This window comes from Chiloscyllium punctatum, chromosome 11, assembly GCF_047496795.1.
Source record: "Chiloscyllium punctatum isolate Juve2018m chromosome 11, sChiPun1.3, whole genome shotgun sequence".
Classification (NCBI taxonomy): domain Eukaryota; kingdom Metazoa; phylum Chordata; class Chondrichthyes; order Orectolobiformes; family Hemiscylliidae; genus Chiloscyllium; species Chiloscyllium punctatum.
In genome coordinates this window covers 26,607,533-26,622,208 of record NC_092749.1, presented here as the reverse complement: position 1 = coordinate 26,622,208, position 14,676 = coordinate 26,607,533, and the positions used below count along the sequence as shown (strand labels likewise).

Here is a 14,676-nt window from a genome sequence, read left to right as displayed (position 1 = left end):
ATTAGCTCACTTACAAAAGCAGCTGCACACTAAAAGGCACGACATTTGAGAAGCAGCATCTTGTCTCCAAGCCATTGTCACCTGGTCGTGTGAAATGCTTTTTGTGTGATATGTATGGAGAATTTAATTCAATATTCTCAGAAGGTTTTTAAACATATTCATGGTTTAAAATTGTGGTTTACCTGAAAGTACTCTTTTAAAAGCAATTCATATTTTGTCTCCTTCATAACCATTGTCCCCAGTGTATTTTTAATTTAATCTTCCCAGTGACTTCAGTCCATTTAAAGCCTCTTCCACTTAATGCTTATACCTCAAAGTATTCTTTATGGCTTGACACCTCTATTGCTTATGTAGAACGTAATGACACGGAATAACTGCAAGGCAGTAATCTGATAGGCAATATTTTATAAATCATGAGAACTAAACTCATCAGGCATCTAAATTCTTGAGATGAAATTACATCCTCAAAATCAATCCACAGTATTTGCTAGTCTGTTAATATCTTGGCTGATGTTTTAAAATTCAGTTTTGAATAATGTTGAGTAATGACCACACAATTGATTAGCTTGCATAAATGATAGAACCTTCAGAAATAAGATGAAACTTCTGTGTTGGCACGGTAATACATTGTTTCATTGTCTTTGTGTGTAATCATATATAATGTAAAAGCTTATGTTGCTAACCCGTGACTTGCAGTATTGATAGGAGTGTGTGTACAATACATGTCATCATCTATATAAGCTCATGTAATTAACCTATGCCTTAACTGGGATTGCAAAATGAAATAAATTGTTGAAAAATGTGATTCTACACCGGCAAGCATAGCACATTAATCTGTTTGTAAATTACATACTTTTATTCATGCAACTTCATGCAAGCAGTTTTTACTATTTGGGGGGGAAAAGTAAATGACCATCAGAATGTGTGTTATCATTTATTAAAATCATTCTTTCCTAGAGTACTATAATATTTTTAAAAATCTGTCTGCATGCAGCAAAATCTCTAAATTTTGGGTGGGGCTGAAAGTGACAGGTAATATTCACGCAACGCAAGTACCAGGCAATGAGCATCTCCATCAAGAGAAAATTTAGCTTTTTTTTTAAATTTCCATGCTATTATCATAGCTGAATCCATGACCAACAACATCCATAAATTTAACTGAGCTAGCATATAAACACTACGACAGCAAGAGCCAGTCAGAAGCTGAGAATTGCCACCTCCTCTTCCAGAGTCAGTCCACCATGTGCTGAAGATTCATAATTCATTATTGTTTGAGAGCTTGGGTTCTAACTTGAAGAACAATGCACAGCTTTGAGTTGAAATGATCTTTTTATTGTGGGTTTAAGAAGGAAAAGGCCTTTTTAAAAGTTTATTTTAGATTTGTTTTGAGTGTACTGCGTTGTCTGGAGATTTGTATAGTTCATATGTAGTTAAATTTTTAAACTTTTGAGGTGAACAGTCCATTGGGGGGTGGGGGCAAAAGAGTAAAAGAATGCTATTGCCTAGTGACAGGAGACCAATAACAGTTCATAACAATCCAGAAGAAGTTGGCAGTGTGCATTCATTCAGAGATTGCTAACAACAGAGATGTTATTAGTGGTCTCGAAGCAGTCTGGCCTGAAAAGAAGTCCTGAATGCCTTCAATGTCAGTAAGTGAAAAGCCCATGGAACAGAGGGCTATTGAGGTGTAAGAGAGAAGACATGCTTACAAGGCTGTAGGAAACATGAGTTTAAGAAAGACATTAACTTGACTTAATTATTACTTAGTGACTTGTTTAAGGTTCTTGGGAAGAGACATTACTAAAGAAAACAGCATAAAGTGAATGTACAAAACTTTGCCAAAAACAAACCGATTACAACCATGTTTTAATGTGGAGATTTCAGCCATTTATAAGGTGGTTGTGGGGTAAAGTGTTAAATATTTATTTCTGCTGTGTAAGAAGACTGATTTAAACAGGTCTTAGTATTGTTTGTGTGTTTTTTTTTCTTTTTGTGTGGTAGATTTCTACATTATTTTGTTGAACATATGTTAGCAATCTCTTGTGAATATGTTTAGTGACTAACTGCCATGGTAAATAAAAAGCAATATTAAACTGATGATCTGTTAAGTAGGGTTCCACTCTGGGATCTGATTTGTCCAGTTTTGCCATCAGTTGGGATCATAACAACATCCATGAAGTACTAATCCCAAATGTGATGGAACATCCTCCACTTGCCTGAATTAATGCAGCTCTGACAGCATTCAGTTTTCACACGACCTAGGACAAAACAGTCTGCTTGGTCAGCATGCTATCCACAACTTTAAAAATGTACATCATACATAACTGATGCATAGTGGCAACAGTGTTTACTATCCACAAGATGTCCTGTAGCAAATTACGTAGACTGCTTCAGCAGTACTTTCCATGCGTGTGGCTCCTATCAACTTGAAGATCAAGGACAGCAAATGTTTGGGAACACCTACAGTTTCCCCTCCAAGCTACGTAACACTTTGACTTGGAACGATATAACTTCTGTTTCCCTTAGAATACACACACATCTTGCTTGACAATCATATTTTGTGTGGATTGTTCATTTGTTGGGTGGTGCAAAGAGGGAGGGTATAGTTTCTGGCTACTATTTTCCAACCTGTTTGTTTTTTTTTTCAAATCTTGGAAGGGAGAGTCTCAGTTAACACTTTGCATGTTCTTTTGGAAATTGGAAATCCATACAGATTTTAAGGCAGTCAACTAGCCTGATCAGGAGAACATTCATAGGACACATTAAGGAAGAGACCCTTCAGCCCATTGAGTCTGTACTGCCACACTAGTCCCACTTTCCAGTACTAGGCCCTTAACTTTTGGCCCTATTAAATGCTCATCCAAATACCCTTTAAAGGTTATGAGGTTACTTATCTCTACTACCCTCCCAGGTCATGCATTTCAGACTCCCACCAGCTGGGCGAAAACTTTTTTCCTCAAATCTCCTCTAAATCTCTTGCCTTCCATCCTAGAAATATGACACTTGTTAGTGACCTTTCAGCTAAGCTGCTTTCTATCCATCCTATCCATGACCCTCACAATATTATTCCCTGCTGTCAGATTTCCCTCTTCAACCTTCTATACTCTAAAGAAAAGAACTTAAGCTTATCCAGCCTCTCTTCATAATTAAAGATTGCCATCCCAGGCAATATATTGATGAATCTCCTCTGCATCCCCTCTAATGTAATCACATCCTTCCTATAGTGTAGGGAACAGAACTGCACATTACTCAGCTGTGGCCTAACCAAAGTTCTGTATACTCTGTGATACCTCTCTGCTCTTATAGTCTATGCCTTGACTGATAAAGGCAAATGTCCCATTTGTCATCTTAGCTACCATATTAAGCTGTCCAGCAACCTTTATGACTTTGTGCACCAGCACCCCAAGATCCCTCAGTTCCTCTGAGCTTCTTCATATCCTACCATTGAGTACTCACTTGTCCTGTTTCTTCTTCCAAAGTGCATCACCTCACACTCATCTAGGTTAATTTCGTCTGTCGCTGATCGGACCATCCGACAAATCTGTTTATATCCTCCTGTAACCTAAGACCTTCTTCCTCACTGTCAACCATCCAGCCAATCTTCACGTCATCCACAAACCTGCATATCATCCTTCCCACATGTCTGTCTTTATTGTCAAATGTATCCCAAAAAATAAGGAGCGCAGCATTGATCCCTTTGGTATGTCATTGGACACTGACCTCCAGTCTCACAAACTGCCTTCGGTCACCACCGTCTGTCTCCTACCACTGTCAATTTTGAGTCTGCAGATTTAGTGACCACCTCAAAATTAAAACCAGATTTGTTAGGCATGACCTCCCTCTGACAAAACCATGCTGACTATCCCTGATTGAATCTTGCCCTTCTAAATGGAGATTAATTCTCCCCTTCAGATTAATTTTCTGTAATAGTTTCCCTACTACTGATGCGCGACTCACTGGTCTGTAATTCCATTGTTTATCTCTACTACCGTTCTTGAAAAGTGGAACCACATTTGCTGCAGTCCTCTGGCACCTACCTTGTGGCCAGAGAAAAATTAAAAATCAAGATCAGGGTCCTGATAACTTCTGCACTTGTCTCCCATTACAGCCTGGGATACAACACATCAGGACTTAGATATTGGTCCACTTTTAAACCAGCCAAATTGCCAATGCCTCTTCACTCCTTTTAACAATCTTCTTAAGAACCTCAGAGTCCATTTTCCTGTCCCTCTCTCCTCCTCCCAAGTGAAGGCAAATGTCTGGGTACTCATTTAACACTATCGATATCCTCTGGCTCCAATCGCATGTTTCCCCCTTGGGCCCTACTCTTTGCCTAGTTATTCTCTTTCCCTTTATGTATTTGTGTAATATCTTGGGATTCTCCCTAATCTTGCCCACCAGTAGTTTTGCCCACGTTGCTGACCTAATTGCTTTCTTAAGTTCTCCTCAACGTATTCTATAATACACTAGGATTTCTGTTGACCTGTTCTCATTTTAGCTTTTATATGTCTCCCTCTTTATTTTTTAAGCCAGGTCTCAATCCTTCTCAACATCAAGGGTTTTCTCTGCTTGTTGCTCCTACACTTTGCTGTAAAGGGAACATTTTTGGGCCTGTATCTCCCCAATTCCTTTTTGAATGCTTCCACTATTCCATTGTAGATTTACCCTCAAGTAGTTATTCCCAGTCGTCTTTTTGCCATATTTCAATAAGCCCTGCTTCCCCTCCCCCCACCCCCCCCCCCCCCCCCCCCCCCCCCCACCTCAATCCAGAACTGTATTTTTTTTCGGACTATATTTTTAATTTTCCATTACAAACGTAAATGTTATGGTGAACTGGTCTTTATCACAAAATAGTGTCCACTGGTCCACTGCCCCTCAAAAAATAGAATTAGGTCCAGTACAACACCAGACCTTGTTAGCCCTTCTACTTATACACATTAAAAAGCTCTGTTGAGTGCGTTTCATGAAATCTGTGCCCTCTCAACCCTTTATACTACGATTATTCAAATTAATTATGGGATAATTGAAATCCCTAATGTAATTACCTTATATTATTTTTGCACACCACAATAAATTGTCCATATTGCTGCTTAATTCCTCATTGGCTTTGTGGGCCTATGGTGCAATGGCCTCTTTATACCGAAGCTCTACCTAAAAAGCCTAATTTGATGACCCTTCCAAGATATTGTCCCTCATTTCTGCAGTAGCTCACTCCTTAATTCATAATGTGACACCATCACCTCTTTTATACCCTCTCCTGTCCTGCCAGAAGGTCCCGTATCTCAGAATGTTGAGTTGCCAGTCTTGCTCTTTCCTCAATCAAGTCTCTGCGATGTCAGGCGCAGCTCAATTCCACCTGTTGGTCAACAACCTTGACTCATCTGTCTTACCTATAATATTCCTTAGCTCTGAGGAAACCATTGGAAACTGGAACATGATAAAATAGTTGGACATTTCCATTACTATGGATTTTTGACAACATGTAATTTGCACTCCTAAAATATAAAGTTGTGTTGGGTAGGTTATAGTTCAAATTTTCTATAATTGCATATCTAAAATCCATCGTGAGCCACTCTGGTAATGTAATAAAAAGTGCACCAGGATACACTCTAGGAGGGTAGTTCAGGGAGCAAACCTCACAACCTTTAAAAAGTACTTGGACGAGCACTTGAAGTGTCATGACATTCAATGCTATGGGCCTAGTGCAGGAAAGTGGGACTAATATATGTAAAATATTTATGGCAGTCCAGACATGGGATTAAGGGCCTCTTCTGTACTTTGATTCTATGATTGATAGATTTAAGTCATGTTCTTTCCTCTTGCTAATAAAACTAAATATATGTATCACAAAAAATAAGAATGCCTAATAGACCTCGATATAGTAACTTGACTTAAAAATCACTGAAAATGAGTGATTTTAAAAAGTCTATCTAATACATTGAAACATGTAAAACTTTCATTGTATACTATTCAGATTTTTTTGCTCCATGCAAAGACAGGTGCTTAGCTCAGTGTCTGCTAATGCTTCATACTGAGCTGTTAGCAGTTTCTTTTTGTTAGTTGTGGTTTGCCATTGCCTTCCATTTAGGCACAAGGCAAACGGGTAGATCTGAAGTCTACCTCTGCTACAGTGAAGATTGAGCCCATTCTGTTGCTGTTTTAATGGTCCGAAGTCACACGACACCAGGTTATAGTCCAACAGGTTTATTTGAAATCACGAGCTTTTGGTGTGCTGTTCCTTCATCACGAACAGTGAAGGGAAGCATGTAGGCACAGAATGATAGGCAAAGAAATCAAAAGCTTGTACAACTGGTGTGAGTGGAGTGTTGACAGGCTGAATAATAGATCTCTTCAGGTGATCAAAAGTGTCAGCAGCTGAAAAGCAAGTGAAGGGATGACCTATGATCCGATTGATTGAAGCAGAGAGATAATTACAAAAAAAAATTAAAATAGGACTGTGCTGAAGACAAACCAAATGGCTGGAATAACATGACAGGTGTAAGAGTTGCATGCAGCTCGACTAACCAAAGTAATACATAATCCAACCCTGTGCAAATTACTTAGGGTAAAGAGTTCATAACATGCTATCAAGATGATGGTCTCAAAACAGGACAGTAAGGAAGATGTTACAAATATAGAACACTATGATGGGGTAACATTTGGCGCAACGTAAACCCAAAATCACACCTGAGGCAGTCTTCATGAGTATGGAACTTGGCTATCAGTTTCAGTTTGGCAATCCTGTTTTGTGTGTCTCAAAGGCTGCCTTGGAGGATATTTACTCAAAGATCAGGTGCCATGCAAACTCACCAACTGGCCTTCTGGTCAGTTTATTAGTGAACTAAATGTTTGTGATATAAAAACAATTAAAATCATGCAAACTAGTTTCTGTGTAGCTAAGGAATTTATAACAGGTGGAAGAGTTTTCCTGAACCCAAAATTGAACTGATAACTCTATTTTCAAAAAGTGTGGCACTGGAAAAGCACAGCAGGTCAGGCAGCAGGAGCAGGAAAGTCGATGTTTCAGGCATAAGCCGTTCATCGGGAATGGGGGTTGCAGAGAGATAAATGGGAGAGGGTTGGGGCTAGGGAGAAGGAAAATGCATGGAAGGCGATAGGTACATGAAGGTAGGGTGATGATGATAGGTCAGAGGGGAAGGTGGAGCAGATAGGTGAGAAGGAAGATGGGCAGGTAGGATAGTTCAAGAGGGCGGTGCTGAGTTGGAGGGTTGGATCTGTGAAAAAGTGGGGGTAGGGAGATGAGGAAACTGGTGAAATCCGCATTGATGCCGTGTGGTTGGAGGGTCCCAAGGTGGAAGATGTGGCATTCTTCCTCCAGGCGTCGAGTGGTTAGGGTTTGGTTATGGAGGAGGCCCAAGGCTTGCATGTCCTTGGTGGAGTGGGAAGGGGAGTTGAAGTGGTCGGCCACAGGGCAGTGAGGTTGTTGGGTGCATGTGTCCCTGAGATGTCCTCTGAACCATTCCGCAAGTTGGCATCCTGTCTTCCCAATGTAGAGGAGACCATATCGAGAGCAACAGACACAGAGTTGAGGTGCTTGGAGTTGCAGGAAAATCTCTGTCTGATGTGGAAGGATCCTTTGCGGGCTTGGATGGAGGTGAGTGGGGAGGGGTGCAGGATTTATACCTCTTGCGTTGGCAAGGGAAGGTGCCAGGAATGGAGGATGCATTGGTTGGGGGTGTGAACCTAACAAGGGAGTCACAGAGGGAGTGGTCTCTGCAGAATGCTGATGGGGGTGGGGAGGGAAATATACCTCTGGTCTGTTTATGAGTAGTGGAAATAGTGGAGGATGATGCATTGTATCTGGAGATTGGTGGGGTGGAAGGTGAGGACTGGGTGGTTCTGCCCTTGTTGTGGTTGGAGGGGTGGGGTTCAAGGGTAGAGGTGCAGGAAGTGGAGGAGGTGTGCTTTAGGGCATTGTTTACAACGTTGACACTCTATTTTGATCATCTGGGTATATAGGCAATCTGTGGTTAAGACCTGATTTAACTGATTCAAAAACACAATGTCACTGTTGCCAGAAATCTTAGAATAGAAAATGGTAGAAATATTCAGTTCTGACAACATATGTGCAGAGTGAAATTGAGTTAACATTCCAAATAGTTCTGATAAATGGCCATCAACCTAAAATGTTAACTGCTTATTTCTCCACAGATGCTGCCAGACCTGATGTATGTTTCTAACATTTTCTGTTTTTCTTCCTGATTTGATTGAACTGGTCTTGAAGCAGCATAGTTTAAAAAAAAATTACAGAAACTCATGCTTGAGGCTTAACTTGCATTTAAATTGGCCTGATCAGTTTTGTAGGCTCAGCCAATTCCATCTCAGTTGGACTGATTGTGATTGCAATAAATAAGTGGCAGAGTTACCCCTAGCACTTCTAATTTTTTTCCTTGCCAAAATTCAGCACTGTGTTCAAGAACTTCAGATAATCATCTTTCATCTTTATTTCTGGAGCCTTCAAATATGTCATTTTGTGTATCCTTCCATAAGTGTGAATCCTCCCTGTAATCAGCATGCACTGCAATGTCACCTAATCATTACTTTTTTATACATAGTTAGTCTTTTATTGTTCAAAAATGTAACATCCAAAGCTGTTATTCCTGGCTATTCAGCATTTAAAATAAAGGCAGACAGAAATACCATAAGCTCATTCCAATAGTGGCCAATACACGTACATAAAAGATTGTGCAATCTCTTTGACCATGTCAGATGAGAGTCATAATGGTAACGAAGACAGTAACCAGATTGAAGTTGAAATTTCCATTGGATTTTAATTTAATCACATGATCTGAGTGCTCCACATTAATATACTGTATTTAATGTGCCCCACTAAGATCTGGATTTAAGGATTACAACAATGTAAACAACGGTCATTGCTAAAGACTCGTATACTGAACAGCTGGAGCCTTGTTCTGAGGACAGTCATGGATCAGCTGGATAGTTGAGGATTGTTGAATAGGATGATATCAACCGTGGAACAAAATTTGGAACAAGTCCAATATTAAAAGGCTTTTGGCAACTTCAATTAACATCCAGGTCACTGACCAAGATTGTCATTAACACCTAAATATAATTTGTTATACAAATAAGGCATCTTTATGTCACTGCTGTGGACGTATCTGTTGTTTTAAAGCTATTTGGCCAGGTAGAAATGCTGAAAGTAATTTTAATATCCATTACTGCTCGGTGGTTTGTTTAATATCTGTCTATTTATTTTTTTCATTTATTGTATTTATGTAAATACCTTTTATACTCTGGTCAGCGGCAGCACACTTACCCTAGTAACTGAAGGCTGTAAAGTCAAGTCACACAATAGAGCATAGAAATATAGACTGATACAGTTCTCCATTGTTATGCTAAGGAAGTATTGCACCATTAGAGATGCTGTGCTTTAGGTGGGATTTCATGCCAAAGCACCTCTTCCTTATGTAGACATAAAAGATTTTGCGGAACAATTCACTAAATAGTAAGGATGGCCTGTCTTTCGGCCTGATCAATGTTTATACCTAAGCCAAAGTACGTTTGTTTTAAAAATTGTCTTGTCTACTCATTATCATGTAGCTGTTTGTCAGATCATGGCTTTGTGTAGAACCTTGCAATACTCAATTTAGCAACTGTATTCATTGCTCACAATGTTGTTTGCTCTACGTTGGGGAGAGAAAATGCAGACTGGGCAACAGCTTTACATTCTGTCCGCATAAATGGCCCTGAACTTCCTGTTGCCTGCCGCTTCAACATGCCACTGTATTCCCTGGCCACTGTCTCTGTCTCAGGCTTGCTGCAGTGCTCAAGCAAAGTCAGTGCAAGCGCATTTTCTGCCTGGGGATGCTGCATCCTTCAGAACTCAGTGTCAAGTTCCAAACTTTTAGGGCCTAAGCATCTTCTCTCATGCCCTTAACCTAACCCCCACACACCAGACTTGTGTATCACCAAAAACAACTCATTCGTAGTCACTAATTGGCCCCATTTGCAGCTATTGATTTCCCAAGCTGACCTTTACCCACTCCTTTATCTGCCCAACTGTTTTCATCTCTCTCTCTCTCTCTCTCTCTCGGCTCTATTGCCATCTATCACTTACCCCTCCCTGCTTCCTCCACACCATCTTTAGCGTATGTACCAAACTTTTCCTAGCTGAAATCAGTTCTGAAGAAAGGTCACTGGAACTGAAACATTAACTCTGTTTTCTCTCTACAGATGCTGCAGACCTGCTGAGTTCTTAGAATTCATAGAATCCCTGTTGTGTGGAAAGAGGCCATTAGACCAATCAATACCACACTGCCCCTCCAAAGATCAACCCACCTAGCCTGCACATCCCTGGACACTCCGGGGTAATTTGGCATGGCCAATCTACCTAACCTGCATGTCTTTATCCTGTGGGAGGAAACCGGTGCACCCAGAGGAAATCCATGCAGAACCAGGGAGAATGTGCCAGCTGAATGCAGACAGTCATCTGAGCTTGGAATCAAACTTGGTCCCTGGCTGTGAGGCAGCAGTGCTCACCGCTGAGCCACTGTGTTACTCAGCAACTGTTTTTCCAGCAATTTCTGATTTTGGTACTAAGAAATCGAAATTGTTGTGCACAGTCCTACAATGTTGGCAACAGGGAGGAGTTTGTCTTTTATTACACTATTACCCTATTGTGATATCAAATTTATTTTGCTCTCTCTTCAGACTTTGTTGAAGCTCCCTGCTTAAATCTGTTGAAGTGACTTCCAAAGCAGTTCAGTTAAAAGTCTGAGTTGTAGAATTTGTAATGCAGGTTTTCACCGTTAAATTCTTCCCCTTTACCCATTGCTTCCAGCCCCAGCCCCATAACCATCCACTTTCTCAGGGTGGCTAAAAATTCCAAGTAGCTCTGGCAGAACATGGGTGACATGGGTCTTTGATTCTCATAGATTCCTCTGGTCAACTTTTAAAGGAGTATTGTTTCCATTCTATCTTTTTAAGCTGTTCTGATTTTTCAATCTTACATAAGGAAAGATTGAGCCCTAAACTGCAGTATAATAATTCACATCCAAGTACAAAGTAGAAGGTCTCCTACTGGTGAGCAAAATCCAATTGGCAGTAACTGATTGGTTTCTGTTACAAGTCCCTCAATTTTTCATCTTTAATATTTGTGGCAACCAACCAAGGGAAGCATTTTAAAACTAAAATTGGAATAATGAAGAATAATAAATATGCAGCACTACCTGTGTCTTATTTTCAAATTCAGGTACAAACTGACGTCTTTAGAAAATTGGCACATTAAGGACCTGCTCAAGATATTCAGTGTACAAAATAGCAAGGCTATTCTACCAAGCTAATTCGATCTGAATGACTAATGATGTTTCCTCAGGAAAGAGGCACAGTATTCTGTGCGCTGATTTTGTTGTCTATCGTCCATAACTTTTAAATAGGTTTTGAAAAGATGAGACGCACTGCATAAGAAGTAATTCTGCGCATTTAAGCAAAAATAGGCAATGCTGGAAATGGCTTATAAGATGTGAAGCTGGTTAATGTATTGAATGGAACTTTTATTAATTAATTGCAAGGTTTTACCAGAAATCTCCGTTCCTTCAGATCCTGATTGAACTTTTAAAAGATTTGAGTTTTCTCATTAGATTTGGAACATATTTTTTAAAAGGTTTTGCTTTTATCCTCTTTAGGCTGGCTCTGTACACGTCCGGATCAGGAGAGATGCAAATGAACAGCTGGTGCTGGCCCATGTGACCAACCGCCTAACCACACTTGTTAAAACTTTAACTGTTCAGATATTTAAGGATGATTGGGTTCGACCATTACTGGTTACAGGATCAATCCCGAGCAATATACTGAATCCCTTGGACCATGCCAATATCGCACCAGTTCCAGCTGTCAAGCCTATGGACCCAATCACCTCTACCCCAGCAAAACCATCCAGTCCTCCTCCTGAATTTTCCTTCAACACACCAGGCAAGAACATTAACCCAGTCATCCTACCAACTGCCCCACCAACTAGACCTTATGGCTTAGGTCTCAATTATGGAATTGCTTCATATGGAGGTGCTCCCCATAGCATTGGGAGACCTGCAACAGGAATGACTCAGGGATTCAGAACTGGATTGTTTAATATTCCGAATAGATATGGAACAGGCACTCAAGGTCATCTTAACCAGTTCAGGTCATAAGTACATTGCAGTGGTGCATGATGCAAAGGTATGCTTCAAATTAGTTCCTCTTAAATTAAAATTTTTAGGTGAGGAACTTTTTTTTACATTGGGGATCATATAGGTTTGTGTTATTACCTCCATAGATTAGGTGAGATCATTTCTGTCGTATTTTATGTTCTTAATATTTTTGCTTAAAATCGTGCATTTACAAACTCCAAATATATGTGGAATGTGTTGCACTAAAAAAAGGTTATTTACTTTCTGAAATATTTATGTATTCTTTTCAAAGTGCTTAGAAAAAAAAAGTACTTTGCCAAGGATGGTCTAGAGATTCCCTAAAATACGTCTCCATATATTTGACCATCAGACTATGAAAGATAGTATCCTACTGACAAATTAATGGACCTCTTCTCTTGATTTAATGCTTCTAATTAAATAAAATTTCCGACATTTGAGGAACTGTGGTCCCTGAGCAAGTATCGTAGACTCAATATCACTGGGGGAACGTTTTAATTGTTCAGGTGATCTCATCGAGTAATGTAAATGCCTTTTTGAAGCACTGCAGCAACTCGGTCAATGACTCTGCTTGTGATGCCTGTTTCAAAGTTTGTAGATCCATTTCATATGTACTGTAACGAGCATTGCAAGACTTTAACATTTACAGTGCCAATGAAATTTAACCCATTTGAAGAAATGAATATGCCATATTAATTTACACAGGAAAATAACAATCTTATTACCGATTTTTGGTCTGTCACTTACAGCCTTTATCTAGTTCTCAAGAAAGGACGTGATTATTACTTTCAGTGTTAATGAAGTTTAAAGTTGCTTTGGAGGCAAACCAGCCATCCATTTGGGTGAATAGATTGACTTCACTTTAAGGGAAGATTGGTCTATGTAGATCTGTTTCTGAATCCAGGGTATCCATGCATTATGTGCAGAAGTTCCTTCAGGTATTCAAGTATAATTAGTCAGTTTTGATTTTGCTGTCTGGTTATATTCATTATAAGTACTGGACTGTCACTGTAAATATCTCTTAGATAAAACCTCCATTCCTATGTTATGAGAAACAAACTGTATAAACTGTATAGATCATTTTGTTCACGGCTTTTCTAGAGAAATATACATGAAAATATTTTGTATTTAAATACTATTGCTATAACAGCTCTTATTATAAATATATGCTGTTGCTTTCACTATTAATATAGATATGTGGTATATATGTCACCAAAATGTACAAAACCAGATATTTCTCAAAAACAATGCTGGTTCAGTTATAACTGAAGCATGGTAAAGATTGTATGTTTTGTTGTGTTGCTGTTATATTGATCAGTAAAGTGAAATCTCAAACTGAAAAGCTGTGTAATGAGCAGCAGTAGTTTTGTGTTGATATGATTCATGCTGTATTAAAATGAGATTTTTAAAAGTAATATTTAAATTTGCAATAAAATATTAACATTATTTTAAAATGATCCAAAGTATTTTTTGAGAATCATTTTGTTTTTATCTTCAGCATCTAGCATGACTGTCCAAGTAGTCATGAGCCTAAAAAGCTCATAGGAATAATGAATTAGATGGAGTTAAGGGCGTTTTTGTCCAAGTATAATTGCCCTCCTCAAATTATAAGTACATTTAGGAGATGGATCTTTTTCAAACTGTGTGGCTAATGACTGACAGTATCCGGGACATTTGTGCCACGTATTCCACAAATATGATAAAATATAACCTCTGGAAGACCTTCCTTTACTAACCATACTTTGTTACTCTGTGGTTCTCAAACTTTTCATCTGGGGATCACCTGTCTCTCATACCCCATATTTTTCTTGTGATAAAATTCAACTAGAAAAATGTTAATACCACATTCCGGCAGTTGTTCTTTGTTTGCAGCCCACAAATGTTGAAAATCCAATCACACAGTTGTGCGCGTCATGTAACATAATCTTGCTTCAAAAGCTATGCTGGCACTTGTGATGCCTAACACTGTACACACACGGGACCCAGTCTGGTTGTGAAAGAGTCTGCAAATAGTGATATGAGGGTTTCGACCTGATACCTCAACCATTACTTTAATCAGTTTATGGACCACCTGGTGGATCCTCATAGGCCACGAGTGGTCTGTAAACCACACTTTGAGATTTATTGCTCTAACTGAGGCAAATCATTATTCAAACTACATCCACATCCATATTATTGGCCGCTAGTTTGACTACTATAGTATGTCTTTATGGTCCCCAGACTGAAGTATTATAATAATCCTTAACTCCAATTTGTTGGAAACTGCTAAAATATTAAGTTCCATGCAATTACGTTCCTCACACTCCCACCCCATTTCAACACCCTTGCTTTGTCCTAGATCTCTTGCTCATTCTCCCCTTTCTCTGTCTCTATCCCTTTTTTGGCCTCAGCTTTGGAGTGCAACAACTGTTTGAAGTTCAAGCATCTTCAGCTTAGGATTTATGAGCTGGAGACAGAACTGAAGACATTGTGTTAAGCTACCTGGATTCTTTGTACCTGTAAGCAGTCACAT

The 14,676-nt window shown here is 39.4% G+C and overlaps 1 protein-coding gene across 2 annotated transcripts in view; it reads left to right on the top strand.

Moving 5' to 3' along the window:
• Nucleotides 1–13,621, top strand: part of slc30a6 (solute carrier family 30 member 6) — a 159,878-nt gene extending 146,257 nt beyond the window's left edge. For both annotated transcript variants that reach the window (XM_072580531.1, XM_072580532.1), the window contains one exon: nt 11,667–13,621. In XM_072580531.1, the coding sequence (XP_072436632.1) occupies nt 11,667–12,167 (501 nt within the window). In that variant the 3' untranslated portion in view covers nt 12,168–13,621. The remainder of the gene's footprint in view (nt 1–11,666) is intronic.
• Nucleotides 13,622–14,676: the final 1,055 nt, after the last annotated feature.